This window comes from Leptidea sinapis, chromosome 20 (assembly GCF_905404315.1).
Source record: "Leptidea sinapis chromosome 20, ilLepSina1.1, whole genome shotgun sequence".
In the NCBI taxonomy this organism is placed as follows: Eukaryota; Metazoa; Arthropoda; class Insecta; order Lepidoptera; family Pieridae; genus Leptidea; species Leptidea sinapis.
This window is the reverse complement of record NC_066284.1, coordinates 3,095,505-3,112,130: the sequence shown is the minus strand read 5'-3', so window position 1 is coordinate 3,112,130 and position 16,626 is coordinate 3,095,505. Positions and strand designations below refer to the sequence as shown.

General features: G+C 36.7%; 1 protein-coding gene across 2 annotated transcripts in view; it reads left to right on the top strand.

Annotated features, from left to right (window-relative positions):
• The first annotated feature begins 789 nt into the window (after positions 1-789).
• The window catches only part of LOC126970284 (protein ELYS), a 69,008-nt gene continuing 53,171 nt past the window's right edge, over positions 790-16,626 (top strand). For both annotated transcript variants that reach the window (XM_050816107.1, XM_050816106.1), the window contains exons 1-8: positions 790-1,100; positions 1,728-1,857; positions 2,239-2,525; positions 3,156-3,544; positions 9,704-9,856; positions 12,691-12,823; positions 14,014-14,130; positions 16,091-16,255. In XM_050816107.1, the coding sequence (XP_050672064.1) occupies positions 1,004-1,100; positions 1,728-1,857; positions 2,239-2,525; positions 3,156-3,544; positions 9,704-9,856; positions 12,691-12,823; positions 14,014-14,130; positions 16,091-16,255 (1,471 nt within the window). In that variant the 5' untranslated portion in view covers positions 790-1,003. The remainder of the gene's footprint in view (positions 1,101-1,727; positions 1,858-2,238; positions 2,526-3,155; positions 3,545-9,703; positions 9,857-12,690; positions 12,824-14,013; positions 14,131-16,090; positions 16,256-16,626) is intronic.

The window sequence follows — 16,626 nt, the reverse complement described above, 5'->3', positions numbered from 1 at the left end:
ATACTTACTTAAACATGCATAAATACTCATAAACATCCATGACTCGGAATCAAACATTTATATTCATCATATAAATGTTTGCACCTACCGGGAATTGAATCCAAGACCTCTATCTAGCTCAGTAGGCAGGATCACTGGGCTATAAAGATATTATTTTAACAATTAGAAATAGGCAGCTATTATTAATTGTTAATAAGATCAAAATGCTCTTCACACACATGTTCAGCACAACAAAACATTTGTGAGCACTCGGCGTAGACGGGTCGAATAACGTCACACGATGGAGCGCCGCGTGCAACAAAATTTTAAAGCAACGCAACTTCAAAGTCCCATAACATTCTCATTTCTTGAAATATTTTACGTTTCACGTGTTTGTTTTATTTTACTTAAATTTGTATAATTTATCCATATAAAAATATGGAAACTTCTCCATTTCTATTGTCTATTTATTTGATGTACAAACGGTTTTATCCTCATTGATGTATTTATTTCTTTCATTAGAATTAGTATCTAGTAGTATAAGAAATGACATCAAAAAGAATTCTAAAGGAATCAATTTAGAGAAAAATATAAATGCCTATATATTAATTCTATTTCTCTAATAGTCTCTATAGTTAACTTAAAGGTCTTAGTTACCAGGTCATACACTATAAAAAAAATCCATTCTATAGTTCTTGGCTGTATGGGCTTTTGACCCCTTTGCCTGTCCAGATGGACGAACAGAACCAAAAAAAAAATCTCTATAGTTCTGATGTCATGACTTTTTTTGTCAATCTTCATGTTCAAATATTGAGAAAACCCGCTGTTTGTTATTAAAACTAAAAACGTATAATTTTTAAGTTATGTCCTGCTTGAGATAACTTAATAGTAAAGTAACTAATTTAAGTCATATGTATTATAAGTATAACTACTTCTACACGTAAAAAATAAATGTTTAATTATAAGTAAGATAACCTGAATCGTTTACTCGTTGAGACTGCCAAATAATTCAGAAAGGTTTAAAATGCAAAAGCTGCAAGATAGTGTATTCACTATTTTGAAAACGACCAGTCTGTCGCCTGCTGTTTTCAGTTACTTAAAACCAACAGAAGATGCCTCGGGTATGTAAATGCTATTGGTATTTAATAGTTGGAGAACTACTCGTTCCTTACCCCGGCCCGTGCTTATTATCACAAATAATTGATAAATTTCAGTACCAGTATAATTATTTATCATACTTTTTTGTAGCTACCTGTTCTGAAGTTCGTATAATAAAACATTTAATAATTAATAAGTTATGGTTAAACTAATACTTATTGAATGCAAATCACAATTCCTATGGCATAGCATACATAACATTAAAAATAATATTTGTGGCAGTCTTTGGGGACTGCTGATAGAAGTGAAGTATATGTAACATGTGAAACATATTGTCGAGCTATTAGATTATTATTTTTGGCTTGTATAGAAGTGGTAATGACCAATTAGAACTTTAATCCTGGATCATAAGCACATATAATAATTTCACATGAATTGCTTAATTTATCAGTATATGCTAAACAACAATTACACAATTATTTATTTATAATATACATACATAAGATATATAAACCAGTGAACCCTTTTTACAAAATTACTATAATGAACGGAATACCTAATAAAAGATTTTGCTAATGAAACAACACATCTTATTTTCTGATTATTGAAGACTTTTTAAATATTTATGTTTCCTTGTATTATTTTTTCAGATAAAACACCTCTGGGAGGCATATTCCGTGATACAAAACATGGGTGGTTAGCACTTGGCCCGAAATTTTGTGTTGTTAGTTTGAGAAGTGGCTTAAAAGTTGCAGCAAAAACTTTTGGTAGTAGTTCAAGGTTTGGGTCATAATTATTTGTTACTTGTAATTTCATAAATCTATCAATTCTAAATTCTTAAAAAAGCTTTATTTTGATATTTTAGATATTCTTTTTACTGATATAAAATATTAACAGACTGATTTTTTATATTTTGTATAGACTTGGTGGTAGTCCCAATGTTTTTTAAACTTGCTCTAAAATACCCTGAATGGAGAGTTTTCAGTTTCAGATTCCTTTTTTTCTGGCTTATTCTATTTAAACAATTTGTCATGTTTTAAAGTGATAACCCTCACATGTAGTGGTAGTACAAACATTTGGCTCAGTTAGTAAGAGCACTCACATGGAACAAATGAATGCACAATTTTTTTTTTGTATACAAACATTTTCAATTTATTGCAGCTCAATTGCAGTAACTAGTGTTGTGGAACTACCTGTGCCTTTAACTAAACACTCCCAGCAGTTGGCAATAAGTCTTGAATATGATGATGGAGGAATGATATGCTTTTTTAATGTGAATGGATCTCAGTTACTTCATTGTATACAAATAGATGCAGTTATAACAGGTTTGGCGCTGTGCGATGAAATTTCTAGTGGCCCCTTTGCCTACTTTGATGGGTTGATTATGGCTGGAACTCAGAGAGGGGAAATAATTGTGATAGATATGAATAATGGAGTGCTGCTACAAGGTTGGTTTTTCATATATATTTTAAATCTAATTGTAATGATATTCTCTAAATTATTTTAGGATAGTAGATATAGGTTTTTATGTGAACTTTATAGTTCAACAGATACTTGTGCTAAATCATATATTTTCTATAGTAACATATATTTAATTTTAAAATCACAACTCCTCATTATACTTATACAACTAACATAACAAATGCTTAAAAAAATTATCAGTCTGTTCTGTCTAATCTCTAAAGGCTAAGTTGACACATATATATTTATGTATAAAATGTCTAAGATAGATATATTTTAGATTTATAAATCTATGTTTGTGTGTACCCATGTCATTAGAATCTCAATAAAACCAGGCTGTTAAACTGTAAGAAATGCAGTTGATTGACAATCTATTCTTAAATTATAATATCGCTAGTGAGATTGTGTTATCACAGCTTTGACAATAACCTGAGACTTATACACATTCTAATTTAAATTAATACCAAATTCAAAATATTTTCATTTATCTCAAAATCATTTTTTTTTCTTATAATCAATATTTAATATAAAAATATTTGAATGAAAAAAATTAACCTCATTTATAAATCGTTTAATATTATGTAATACTAATGATATTATCATTCAAATTCCAACAGCATTAAATGAGATAATACAAGGAAATGGGCATCTAATAAAAGACGAAAGAAATTCAGCAAATGTAACATACATTCCTCTTAAAACTCTTTTAAAAATGGAGAACCAAGGGAAACTACCCACTCATAATGACCACCTGGCAGTTTTGTTAAACGAAGACTCATTTATTGATGGACAGTACATATTCCACAATCCCGATGGCAGTATCCGTATGAAGGCAAAAAGGGATCATGTCAGAGTTACAGTTCTACAGTATATACCTCAGTTGGAAAGTCTTGCAGTGGGATACAACTTTGGTGCATTTCAGCTGTGGAATGTTACCGACCTGGGACTAGAGTTTACATCTCAAGTCAATGTTGAGTGCTTGCCTGTGACTCATTTTGGGTTTCAGGTATGTTATGAATATATCTTTATTAGCTTAGTCCTTGAAAAAAACTACCATTTGTATTGTTTCCGAGTGATTATGACAAGCGCATCTTGACATGACAAGACATGTGTCACACCTGAGGAGAATAGTCCCAAAGAAAAGTGGGCCTCTTTTTTTAAATTACAGTACAATATTATAATGTATTTGTTAGAGAGGTAGAGCATGGGAGTAGTCACTCCACTCCCAAAGTGCAGCATGTCATTTATCCTATAGAGTCCTTTATCCCATAAAACTTTTTTTAACACATTTTTTTGTGGGATTGTACGGTGGTTTGGTTCCGTACAGAGTAAAACACAAGTTAGGCTCAAATGGTATATTGAAACCTTAACTTATGCTATATGGTAAAATGGTAAAATGTTGGTATGGTAATGAGCACGCGAATCGATCGGCGGCTTGTCGCGAACTGGTTACAATATTACTTAGGAAATAACGCGAGGCGACGTAAACGCTGATGCGCGAAACGTGATGTACAGTCGACATGCTGTTGACCGTACATGCTGCCACCGCGAGAGAAGAAAGAGTGGTGGTGAAGATGGTACAAAAAAGAAATGGTTATGGTTAGCGAGTGACGTGAGACAAGGTGATAAACAAATTTGCATTATCTAATGGTAACCTTAATGTCTCTAGCCACAGTAATCACTAAAATTATGCCTATGCACTACAGGAGAAGTGGATTGGTCTTTCACTTCATCACTACACTTATCACTATTTTTACTAGCACTAGATTGCCCGTGGTTAACTACACTTACACACTGGTCACTAACACTATACACAAACGCTGCGTTCGTCAGACCCCGCGGCTCAGGGCGCGGCGGGTGCGACGCGGCTGGCCCTGCGCCAGCGGCTGCCGGCGCGGGCGGCGCGCTGGAGTCCTGGCGTCGGCTGCGGCGCGGGCACCACCGCCGCACGGCGTACGCGGCGGCCCCGGCCACCAGCACACCCGCCACCACGTATATCGCGACGTAGTGGTGAACGTCGTGATAAGATATACCACCCTTTAGACCACTCTCTGAATTCATTTGTTTTATTTTTGCGCCTATATCATCTAGCTCCTGATCGTAACCACCCATCACTGATGCTGGCTCCGAAATCAGCGACACGAACGTCTTATTCTGGTTAAAGATGTGGTTGATGGGGTGAATGTCTATAGCTGGTATATCCGTCTGTATGGTTAATGTATTGTTCTGAAGCCTCCGAGCATAAATGGTAATGTCTTGTCCTTTCAGAACACAATCTGGACCCAACCTAATAATGCCGCTATTATTAAGATGATTGGAAAACATTTGCTCTCCACAGATGATACGTACTGGATACGAGTCGCAGCAAAAGAAAAAGTATGTATTGACCTCGCTTAGCTGAGACCACCAATCTAGACATTTGGCAGTTTTGGTTCTGCACTGCTTCGTCTCCTGGTCTTTGGAGCACATGACGTCATCATGACTCATATGAGAAATTGGTTTTTCCAAAGGACAAAGTTGTGTCTCAGTATCTAAATGAAGACAATTATTTAATTCTAAGTGTGATATGGTCATAAATGAGTCTCTTCGTAAGTTGATCGCAATGTAATCCGAAACTGGAACTAGGGTGACCATGGTTTTGCCGTTCCGTCTTGGTACAGGATAAATTTTATATACTTGGTAATGGTCTCTACTCACTAATGGTATTCTAATTTCAAAAATAAAATAGTCATTTAGCATTTTCGCTCTGACCTTGAGTAAATGGTACATTTTGGTTAATTCTGTATGCGTGTTCTCTATTGGTAAACTTAAATCGTTGGACAATCTTCCGGAAATAATATTTAATTCTTCTAGAAGCTGGTCGGGTTTCAAAAGATGTATGTTGAACTTCCCAAAGTACACCTCCGAAACAGTATCTAAAAGAACATCCTGCACATTCTTCAAATTCGACTCCAAGCTGTTAGCTGCCATAGCGCATAATAAAAATTCATTATTGTTTTCCACGTCTTTCAATTGACTCTTGACATCATTGGTAGCGTTCTTTAACTGGTTAAGGTAATGAGTAAATATTTTATATTGTTTGTCAATTGAGCCTTGCATCCTCTTCAATACATTATATTCTGCTTCTATTACGGAAGTCTGGTTTTTCCATAGAGCAGCAAGATGGTTTTGGTTTTCCCTAATTAAATCGATGTCCTGAATATACTGCTTAGCGAATTGGTCATCGAGTACACCGAACAGCGCGTGTGCAACATTACCCACAGCGTTGATAAGGCCGCGCCTGCGCCGCGCGTGCCCGCGTGGGAACTGCTGCGTCGACAGAATGTTATTGTAATGCGATAACTCTGTATAACTGTGCTGTAATTGTATTAAAATAGATTCACAATGGTTTCTGACTGACGATTCCTTGCAAATATATTCCATATGATCAATATATTTGGATAACAATTTACTGCCTTGCCAATATGGTTTTAAATCGTAGTATACAACTAGTTTCCATTCGTCCTGAACTAGTCGCATGGTTGATATTTTATCTAAATATAAACTTTGACTGTCGTTGAAGTTTATAGCGTTGTATGCACACGTGGCTGGTGAAAATAAAAAGGTAAACAACATAAGTGCCATGGTAAATAAATTAACAATTCCTCTTCTAGCTCGTCGCTTTGGTTTTGGTAAATCGTCGTTCGACTGGTGTTTCGGCTGGTTATGGTCAGTGGTTTCATGAATTTGGTTACTGTCTTCGTCGTTGGAGTGGTTAATAGGTAAAAGAGATAGTTTGACTACTGGTCGCTTCATAATGCCATTTTTGGTTTTAACAGAGACTACTCGAACTAGCCCATCTTGCCCCGGATGTAGCTGCACGATTCGACCGAGAGCCCATTTACCCGGTGGCAGGTTAGCATCGTGTATAATTACAATGCCGCCAACATTTAAATTTGGTTGTGAACGTCGCCACTTGGACCTAGCGTTCAACTGTGTGAGGTACTCCGCTCTCCATCTCTTCCACACATCTTGGTAAATCTTCTGCACTAACTGCCATCTGGTTCGTAAGTCGTGTTCTGACTCAACAATGGTCAATGTTGGTCCACTGGACAGAAAATGAGAAGGGGTCAAACAATCTAAGTCTTCGACGTCTTCACTCAGCGGGCACAGAGGTCTGGAGTTAAGGCATCCTTCTAGCTGAGCTAGAAGAGTAGAGAACTCCTCGTAGGTGAGTTTTTGTTCTCCTATTACTCGCTTCAGGTGGTATTTCAAGCTCTTCACTGCAGCCTCCCAGAGACCGCCTGCGCTTGGCCAAGATGGTGCGTTGAAGTGCCATTCTATCGACATTTCAGCTATTTCTGCATAAAACTGGTCATTCAATATGGTTTTCAAGTTAACAATCTCCTCTTGCAAAACTCTATTTGCTTTTATAAAGTTCGTCCCGTTGTCACTGTAAATGTGACCGGGCGATCCTCTCCTGGCCGCAAGTCTTCTGAGGGCTGCCAAAAATGCTGAGGCGGTGAGATCAGAGACCAACTCCAAATGTACAGCCTTGGTCGCCATACACACGAAGACGGCGACATATCCTTTGGTACATCTCACTGATCTACCCTTCGCAGACTTGACGTCAACAAAACCAGTAAAATCAACCCCCAAATGGTAAAAGGGGCGGGTCCTGTTGATTCTTGCAGGTGGTAAGTCTCCCATCAACTGGTCGTGTTTCAGGGGGTCGTGCCTTCTACATAGCACACATCTCCGTAGCCTCTTCTTTACAGCATTGTTTCCTCCCAGGATCCAATATTCTTGACGCAGCCAAGCAAGGGTTAACCGGGGACCCCCATGAAAGGCCATCTTATGCGCGTGGTCAATAATCATGTCAGTAAGCAAATGGTTATGTGGTAAAATACACGGATGTTTCATACTATCTTCTATTTTGGCGTTGGTCAATCGCCCCCCAACCCTCAAGAGCCCCTGGTTATCAATAAATGGTTTCAATTTTAATAATTTACTCTTAGGGTTAGGTTGGTTATGGTTTTTAATATATTGTATATCTTCTAAAAATTCTACTTGTTGTATATGCCTTATAATTAAGTTTTTAGCTTTTCTTATTTCTAATATAGTTAAGTAGTTTGTTTTATTAGTATTAAATGACTTAGGTGTAAAACGTAACACCCACGCAAGCACTCTTGAAGCTCGCGTAAAATCGCTGTATCTGCTAATTATACTATCTATAACCTTGTTTTGATATTTAATTGTGTTTACATTTATATTTAATAATGGTTTTTTAAGCTCTTCGCAGGTTGTATATAATTTATTGGTTAATTTGGACTCTTCAAACGATCGTAGCCAGTGGGGACCTATCCACCACATGGAATGGTTAATCAGCTGTTCTGTGGTAATGCCTCTACTTGCGCAGTCAGCTGGGTTGTCCTTTGTTGACACATAATGCCAGCTACTCGATGGTATAATGTCAATGACCTGCTTCACCCTATTCGCGACGAATGGTTTCCATTTACATGGGTCGCCGTTGAGCCAGCCTAACACAGCTGTCGAATCAGACCAACCGTAGATTTTGATGTTGTAATCTGATAGGCATTTACAGGTGATCTTCATGACCTTGGTAAGTAGAACCGCTGCACATAACTCTAATCTAGGTAACGATACATTTTTCTTTACAGGTACGAGACGAGACTTCGAAGCTACTAATACTACAGAAGACTGGTTGCTGGTAATATTGTTGACTCTGCAGTATACAACACAAGCGTAGGCATTTTGTGATGAATCACAAAACCCATGTAATTCAATGGTGTCGTTCTTAGAAGACTGCAACCACCTTGGTATGGTAATATGGCTAATTTTCGTGATGTCAGCCTCTATGGTTTTCCATTTTGTGTTGATGTCAGCTGGTAATTCGTCGTCCCACAGAAGATTTAAGAGCCATACTTCCTGGAAGAGTAGTTTCAACTTGGTGGTAACTGGTGAAAGCCATCCAAGCGGATCAAATATCTTCGATATATTCGAGAGTAAACTTCTTTTGGTGAGTTTACTGACTGGTTCGGAATTCAATTGAAAAGTGAAATAATCTTCGTCGGGATGCCACTTAAGTCCTAATGCCTTGGTTGATTCCTGGTATTTAAAAACATATGCTTGGTCTTCGCATGGTAACTGGTTATCTGGTAGTACATCTGGTTGATTTGACGACCACTTCCTTAGATTGAATCCACCTAACTTAAGGAGATTTATGAGGTCGGAAATCAGCCTCCTTGCAGACTGGAGGTCATGATGTCCATGGAGGAGGTCATCCATGTAGAGCCTGGTAGCCAGAACTTCTGCTGCTTCTGGGTAACGGTGACCTTCATCCTTAGCCAGACGTTTCAATGTCATCATGGCTAGGAATGGTGCGGCCTTGGTGCCGTATGTGACAGTGGTAAGTTGGTATTCTTCTAATGGTTGCTTTTCAGAGTCCCTCCACACGATCTTCTGGAGCGGCTGGTCATCATCATGGACATCTATAAATCTGAACATCTTCTCTATATCGGCTGTGAAGGCTATTTGGTACTGCCTCCACTTTAATATGAGAGTAAACAAATCCTCTTGTAAATTTGGTCCAGAGTACATAAGGTCATTCAACGAAAGTCCAGTCGAAGTTTTCGCTGAGGCATTAAAAACAACTCGCGTGGCAGTCGTCGTGGAATCCGTTCTGATTACACAATGGTGAGGTAAATAGCACTGAAGTATCGGATTACTATTACATTTCTTCATATGGTTTAAATTAATCCGGCTTAAAGGACCACAATGTACGGTGGTTTGGTTCCGTACAGAGTAAAACACAAGTTAGGCTCAAATGGTATATTGAAACCTTAACTTATGCTATATGGTAAAATGGTAAAATGTTGGTATGGTAATGAGCACGCGAATCGATCGGCGGCTTGTCGCGAACTGGTTACAATATTACTTAGGAAATAACGCGAGGCGACGTAAACGCTGATGCGCGAAACGTGATGTACAGTCGACATGCTGTTGACCGTACAGGGATCATGTTGTAAAAGTAAATACATCTCATAACAAAAGACTTTCTCTACTTCACCAAGTGGTAGGCTTTCACTATTGAGTGAATTGCAAACTTGTTTTCCTACTAATTCATTTACACATATCATCTATGTTGGGTACTTATTGTTTACAGGAGCCGTGTGATGATCCGAGAGCATTCTGCTACCTGTGGGTGGTGTTCTCTGTTCTTGAAAGATTTGAAGAAAATGAGTTTCCACTGGCTGTTATGTATTCACTAACATATCAAGGAAAAAGGATGCTTTCAGATACTAAATACTTGTATCAGGTATGTGTATTTCTTATTTGTATAAGTTCAAACTTTTACATTCTCTTTGATCATATATTTATTTTAACCCTTTATAATAGTAGTACATATTTGCTTTATTACTTGAACTTCCGCAGTAGATAGGTCTGAGTGCTAACCTCATATAATCAAGGAGTAATTTGAAAGAAAGAAAATGATTAATTATAAATGTTGAATCAAATTATGTAGTGTGTAGAATACCTAATTAATTACCAAAAAAAATTGTTAAGCGAACGTAAATATGAAGTCAGTTTATTTTTGTACTGGAAAATAAACATTAATAAACAATTACATATAGCATTTCAAAAATTTTGCAAAAATTATGTACTCATTTATGAAACATAATCAGATAATTTGTTTCAAGTATTGTTAATTTGAGATTGAGCGCATATACTATTTAACCCTTCGCGAATCGATCCCTCTTCCGAGCATCAAATCGGTTGATTACTGAGCGACTTTCGCGCGAGAATTTTACGTGTTCACCAGTGGGAGGCTCCTTTGCGCAGGATGCCGGCTAGATTATGTGTACCACAACGGCGCCTATTTCTGCCGTGAAGCAGTAGTGTGTAAGCATTACTGTGGTTCGGTCTGAAGGGTGACGAGCGCAGTTGTAGTGCCATTTAGAATTTTTAGCTGAACGTCCTGCTCGTCTTGTTCCTTATTTTCATAAAACAAAGTGTATCTATGCGTATTATTTTAAGTAAGTACCTATATCAAAAGATTGAAAAAAAAAATTCTGCGCACTTCACTATCACGTCGGCGGCCGATAAAGACTGAAGTCCGCGTACCCTTTTTCCGTTAACTTTTGTATGCCAACATCGCATTGTCTTTGTTTTAATTTGTACAGAATTTAATGGACTTTTATCATATTATAAGTTCAAAGTAAAAACGGAATTTCTAATAACAAAATAAGGCGAGAAATCGCATGAGGTCGTGTGGATTTCGTTGTTGTTCCATATGTAAAGGAACCTTGGTGTAAAGGGTTAGGAAAGTGTACGTGAGGAAAGGGTTAAGGATGCACCATATTGACTGCGATATATTTGCGGTGGTCAATTAGTGAAAATAAATAATTAAAAAAAAAAAATTTACAAAGATTGACTTACATTTCTGTACCCCCAGTTTGGGCAGACTGCTGTCCGCAGTGGCTTTTTGATTTCATTTCAGGTCTTTCCGATGTAGCTTTTGTTTAGTCTATTATACTCCACCACAATGTTTGCTTTGGATGGCTGCATTCCAGACCCAGTATATTGAAATCCCTTCGGAGTGAACCTGCTAAATATCGAGGATATTGCATAGGCATCGCTTAAAAATACCTTGATTTGATGAGACGTGGACTTGGTGGACCTTCCACATCTCACACCCACATAGCAACTCCTCACATTAGACTATAATCATTATATCAGTTTCTTTAATTGCCACACGTAAGCCGTGCAAACATTGCTCATGCTTTCACACACTTAGCGTGAAACAACTTAAGAAGATTGCCTTGGTTGAATTATTTCTTTCTCACACATTGTTTCCTCGTAACATACTCTTAGGTGTCAAACGGAAAGACAAATCGGGTTCGCGTAAGCTGAGATAGCATAAGTGAATTATTTCTTTCTCACACATTGTTTCCTCGTAACATACTCTTAGGTGTCAAACGGAAAGACAAATCGGGTTCGCGTAAGCTGAGATAGCATAAGTGAATTATTTCTTTCTCACACATTGTTTCCTCGTAACATACTCTTAGGTGTCAAACGGAAAGACAAATCGGGTTCGCGTAAGCTGAAATAGCATAAGTGAATTATTTCTTTCTCACACATTGTTTCCTCGTAACATACTCTTAGGTGTCAAACGGAAAGACAAATCGGGTTCGCGTAAGCTGAGATAGCATAAGTGAATTATTTCTTTCTCACACATTGTTTCCTCGTAACATACTCTTAGGTGTCAAACGGAAAGACAAATCGGGTTCGCGTAAGCTGAGATAGCATAAGTGAATTATTTCTTTCTCACACATTGTTTCCTCGTAACATACTCTTAGGTGTCAAACGGAAAGACAAATCGGGTTCGCGTAAGCTGAAATAGCATAAGTGAATTATTTCTTTCTCACACATTGTTTCCTCGTAACATACTCTTAGGTGTCAAACGGAAAGACAAATCGGGTTCGCGTAAGCTGAGATAGCATAAGTGAATTATTTCTTTCTCACACATTGTTTCCTCGTAACATACTCTTAGGTGTCAAACGGAAAGACAAATCGGGTTCGCGTAAGCTGAGATAGCATAAGTGAATTATTTCTTTCTCACATATTGTTTCCTCGTAACATACTCTTAGGTGTCAAACGGAAAGACAAATCGGGTTCGCGTAAGCTGAGATAGCATAAGTCGAGGTTATTATTATACCTATCAAATTAAATTGGCCACTAACTAATGGTTGGGTTGTTGTTGGCAAATGCCAGTAAACACAATAATCTCAAATCATGCCAACAAGTTTACGGTTCACATTTTCACATTCTCTACTTTTAAACGTCTTTGTCTACGAACATGCTTACCTAATATTGTAGTGAAAATAATTTTAGTAGCAAACCTAACTCTTTTTTGGACAGACAATTATTCACACAGTCAATGAGTTTTTCCTTTACTTATACACTTATTGACATCACTTGCTCTAGATGTTAAGTTACTCCAAGTTTAAAATTACTTCTCCCGTGTAATTTCGTAGTGATAAAAGTGAGATAAAGACAAAAGTTTTAAATTTGGAATAACTCTAAACACGAAGTTTATAATAATTATTATGACTTAATACATTGTACCTTACACCTCATTTTATTTTCAAGGAGTTTTCAACGGCTGCAATCCGTTTTCAATTGGAGTTAAATGCAATGGAGAGAGTTCATTTGGTTGGTGGGAAATGTATCTCTTGCCATACATATTCTATTAATACAATGCTTGGAGAGGAGGGTGAAGATAGTAAGTTGGCCACAAATTATTATTTTTGGTAACATAATCTTTTATAATTAAAACAAAGTACACTTTTATGAGGATTAGCAATTCTTTTACAAATAACTATCTGAATATGAGGTGATATGGTACCAGAGGGAGGTACATTTGCACAGGATACCGGCTAGATTATGGGTACCACAACGGCGCCTATTTCTGCCGTGTAGCAATAATGTGTAAACATAAATGGGTTTCGGTCTGAAGGGCGCCGTGGCTAGTGAAATTACTGGGCAAATGAGACTTAACATCTTATATCTCAAGGTGACGAGAGCAATTGTAGTGCTGCTCAGAATTTTTTGGGCTTCAAGAATCCTGAGCAGCACTGCATTGTAATGGGCAGGGCGTATCAATTACCATCAGCTGAACGTCCTGCTCGTCTCGTCCCGTAATTTCATAAAAAAAAGATGAAAAAAAAAACGAAATCACATGGGTGTTTTTCTATTCTAGTAACTTTTTTCACGGAGCTGCCGCTAGAACATTCTAGGTTAAAATAGCCTTCTAGCTTCTATAAGTCGCAACCTTATCAGAGGGATAAATGATGTGACTGTTTTGCTTTAATACGCGATTATGAAGCGTATATTAAAGACATTTTAATCCTCCGATATTTATATTATGAATAAGTAAGACTAAATGTCTTTGTAAAAATCCTAATTTATTTCTGGTCAATGAAACAAAGATGAAGTTTATACTTGAACGTGGCACAAAATATTAGAAATAAAAACGATAACAATATAAACGTGTTGATATTATGCCATATGTAAGTAATAAAACATAACCTTGTAATTTTAAATTTAAATTTGTATGTGTAAGTGCAAAATTTTTGTTAAAATAATATTAATTGCTTTGTAAAATAATGGATAGAATAAGAGGAGCATATTAATTCGTGATAAAGAATTCCTACAATTTTTTTTATAATGTGTAAAATTTTATTTGGTAGTAATGATTAAGAATAATCAGTAATTATCCAACTGACAGTAGTAATTTCAATTTATCGTTGTCTGAATAAAAGCCAAGCTAGTTCACCATGTTCTACTGCTTTTGACTTGGTTATAGGATTGTACTATTCATGTGTACTCGCATGGCATATCCAGTTTATACTTCATCCTAAAAATACAAATATTTATTCCAATTAATTTATCAATACTTTGTTTTTATTTTAGCAATGTTAAATCTATGTCAGCTGGTATGGGAGTGTTGGGGAGAGCAGAGCAGCTCACTGTCTCATCACGGAATGTTACTCTTTGATCTAGATCAGTGGTATAAAGATCAGATGCCAGGTACTTACTACATATATTTATAGTAAAGTATTCATTTATTCATGACAACACAAAAACATTATATACACAGTAAAATTAACAATTTTAAAAATACGGCGTCATGAAAAGGACACACACTCAGCATTTTTTGGAATTGAAATAAGGATCACCCCAATTCCAACACTGATTTTCAGTAGGTACCTAGCAAGTTGACCTGTTGACAGCAGCTGTAGACAACACGGTTCCTTTATTTATAGGTCTTGAAAGTGACCGTCTACAAATAGTTTATAGTTCAGTAGCTTAATCTGATTTAATAAGTAATTAGTTACTATCCATTTTGAATATATGGGTTATATGCATATGCTTAGATCGTTTATACGTCTAGATAGACTGTGATAGCTGTGAAAACCTCGAAAAAAAATTGAGGTTGACTGTTAACCTCTATTTTGAGCAATGCATACACACTAACAGAAAGTCACATACAAATCGAGAGTATAAGACGTAGTTGTCACTCACATTTAAGTAATAAATCTGGCCTGTTTTCATCGGTTGTCTAGCAGCAAGAGGCTCTATCTAGATATATAAATTATCTAAGTGCATAATAAACTTTATAAATAGGAGCCCAAAATTCTAGGAAATTCAAAATTTTAATGTCATTGGTCCGCAGCGAACTTGACAAAAATGGATACAAATGTCAATTTTAAAGAAATATTTTCTCATTGTTTTTGTGCTATGACGTCAGTGATCGCGTGCACCAAGCGCGTTAAAATTTTAAATTATGTTTTATAGTGAGTTTTTGATGTTCAATAATTGATAAAAATCTTATTACAATATAAATATTTAAATTTAAAACGAATATATTACGTTCCGAGTTAATTTTTATTATTATACAGCAATGTAAACTAATGCATTAATCTAAAAATATATTCATATTCCCTGTTACACAGGTGTTCCAATAGTTGGTATAGTATGTGCAACTAAAATATGTAAAGTAACGAGTATGGAGTCGGAAATAATACATAAATCGTCGCATTTGTATAACAAAATAGTATGTGCAACTCATGCGACGTTCGACCCACTCAAGCGAATGACCGTACTCGCTTCGCTCGACGTGCGTTCGTGCGTTCGACTTCGCTTTCGTGGGCAATCAACAACTTGGCTTGGCAGGCATTATCTATAAATAAATTTAAATGTTTTATAAAAAAATGGCTCTGTCGTAAATCGTATTACTCCACTGCTGAATATCTAAATGATCGGACCTGGGACTAGATTGTGATTATTTTATAGCGATAGAAATGACTGTACAATTTTTTTTTATGGAACAGGAGGTCAAACGAGTGTACAGGTATACAGGTCACCTGTTGTTAAGTGATCACCGCCGCCCACAATCTCTTGCAACACCAAAGGAATCACAGGAGCGTTGCCGGCCTTTAAGGAAGGTGTACGCGCTTTTTTTGAAGATACCCATGTCATATCGTCCCGGAAACACCGCACAATGAAGTTCATTCCACAGCTTAGTAGTACGTGGAAGAAAGCCCCTTGTAAACCGCACTGTGGAGGACCGCCACACATCCAGGTGGTGGGGATGATATGATGATCCTAACTTGTGGCGTGTCCATATATTGTATATTTTTATTGAAAAGAGCGGAGCAAAAGAATGCTGGGAGAGTTTCTTGCGCCGCTTCTGCTCTCTCAGAGCGCCATTTGTTTCCGAAGCGGTAGTAGTATCTAGTAGTTATTAGAAATGACATCAAAAATAATTCTAAAGGAATCAATTTTGAGAAAATAAATGCCTTTATGCCTTGTCGCACGACTTGCACAATATACTATTTCTATTTTACAGTATCTCCGTTACACATGTTCTGTGTCACAAGCGTTTTTTGTCTTATATACACTAATATATTGTAATGGTATGGTCTCTGGATCAACACTGCACTTAATGCTAATAATAATAAAATTAAAATGATTACTCAATTTTCAGCAACATACAATTTACAAAGCAACACATTTATGAGTACCGCTTGGTGTGCTGATATGGGTCGTGACAGCTTAACCCTCGAGATGAGACTGGACCCAACGTCTATCCTGCCATACTCACATGCCACTAGACTGGAAGAACATTTCTACCCTAACTCTTTACAATACAGTGAGTGTTTTTTATTATGTTCTAACTTACCTTCCAGTATCTTATGTTCTCAGTATTTACTTCGATTAATGTGATTGTTACACAATCAAATAAAACACTTTTAAAGGATTAAAACGCATCTATGTCTATCGCAAATACCACCGCTGAGCGTGGCGTTAAACTTCATAATGACAGATATGACAAATACTATCACTTTGACTCATTTCATCTGCAGTCCCCCTGAAAACGAGATCTAGAAAGGTCTTGAACGGGTTAACTAAAATAAAAATAAAATTGTTACTTTTGCGCAAAAATCTAATGTAAAAACACAGTTCGATTTACACGCGTTTTAATCCTTTAAAAGTGTTTTATTTAAATATTATGTTCTATTG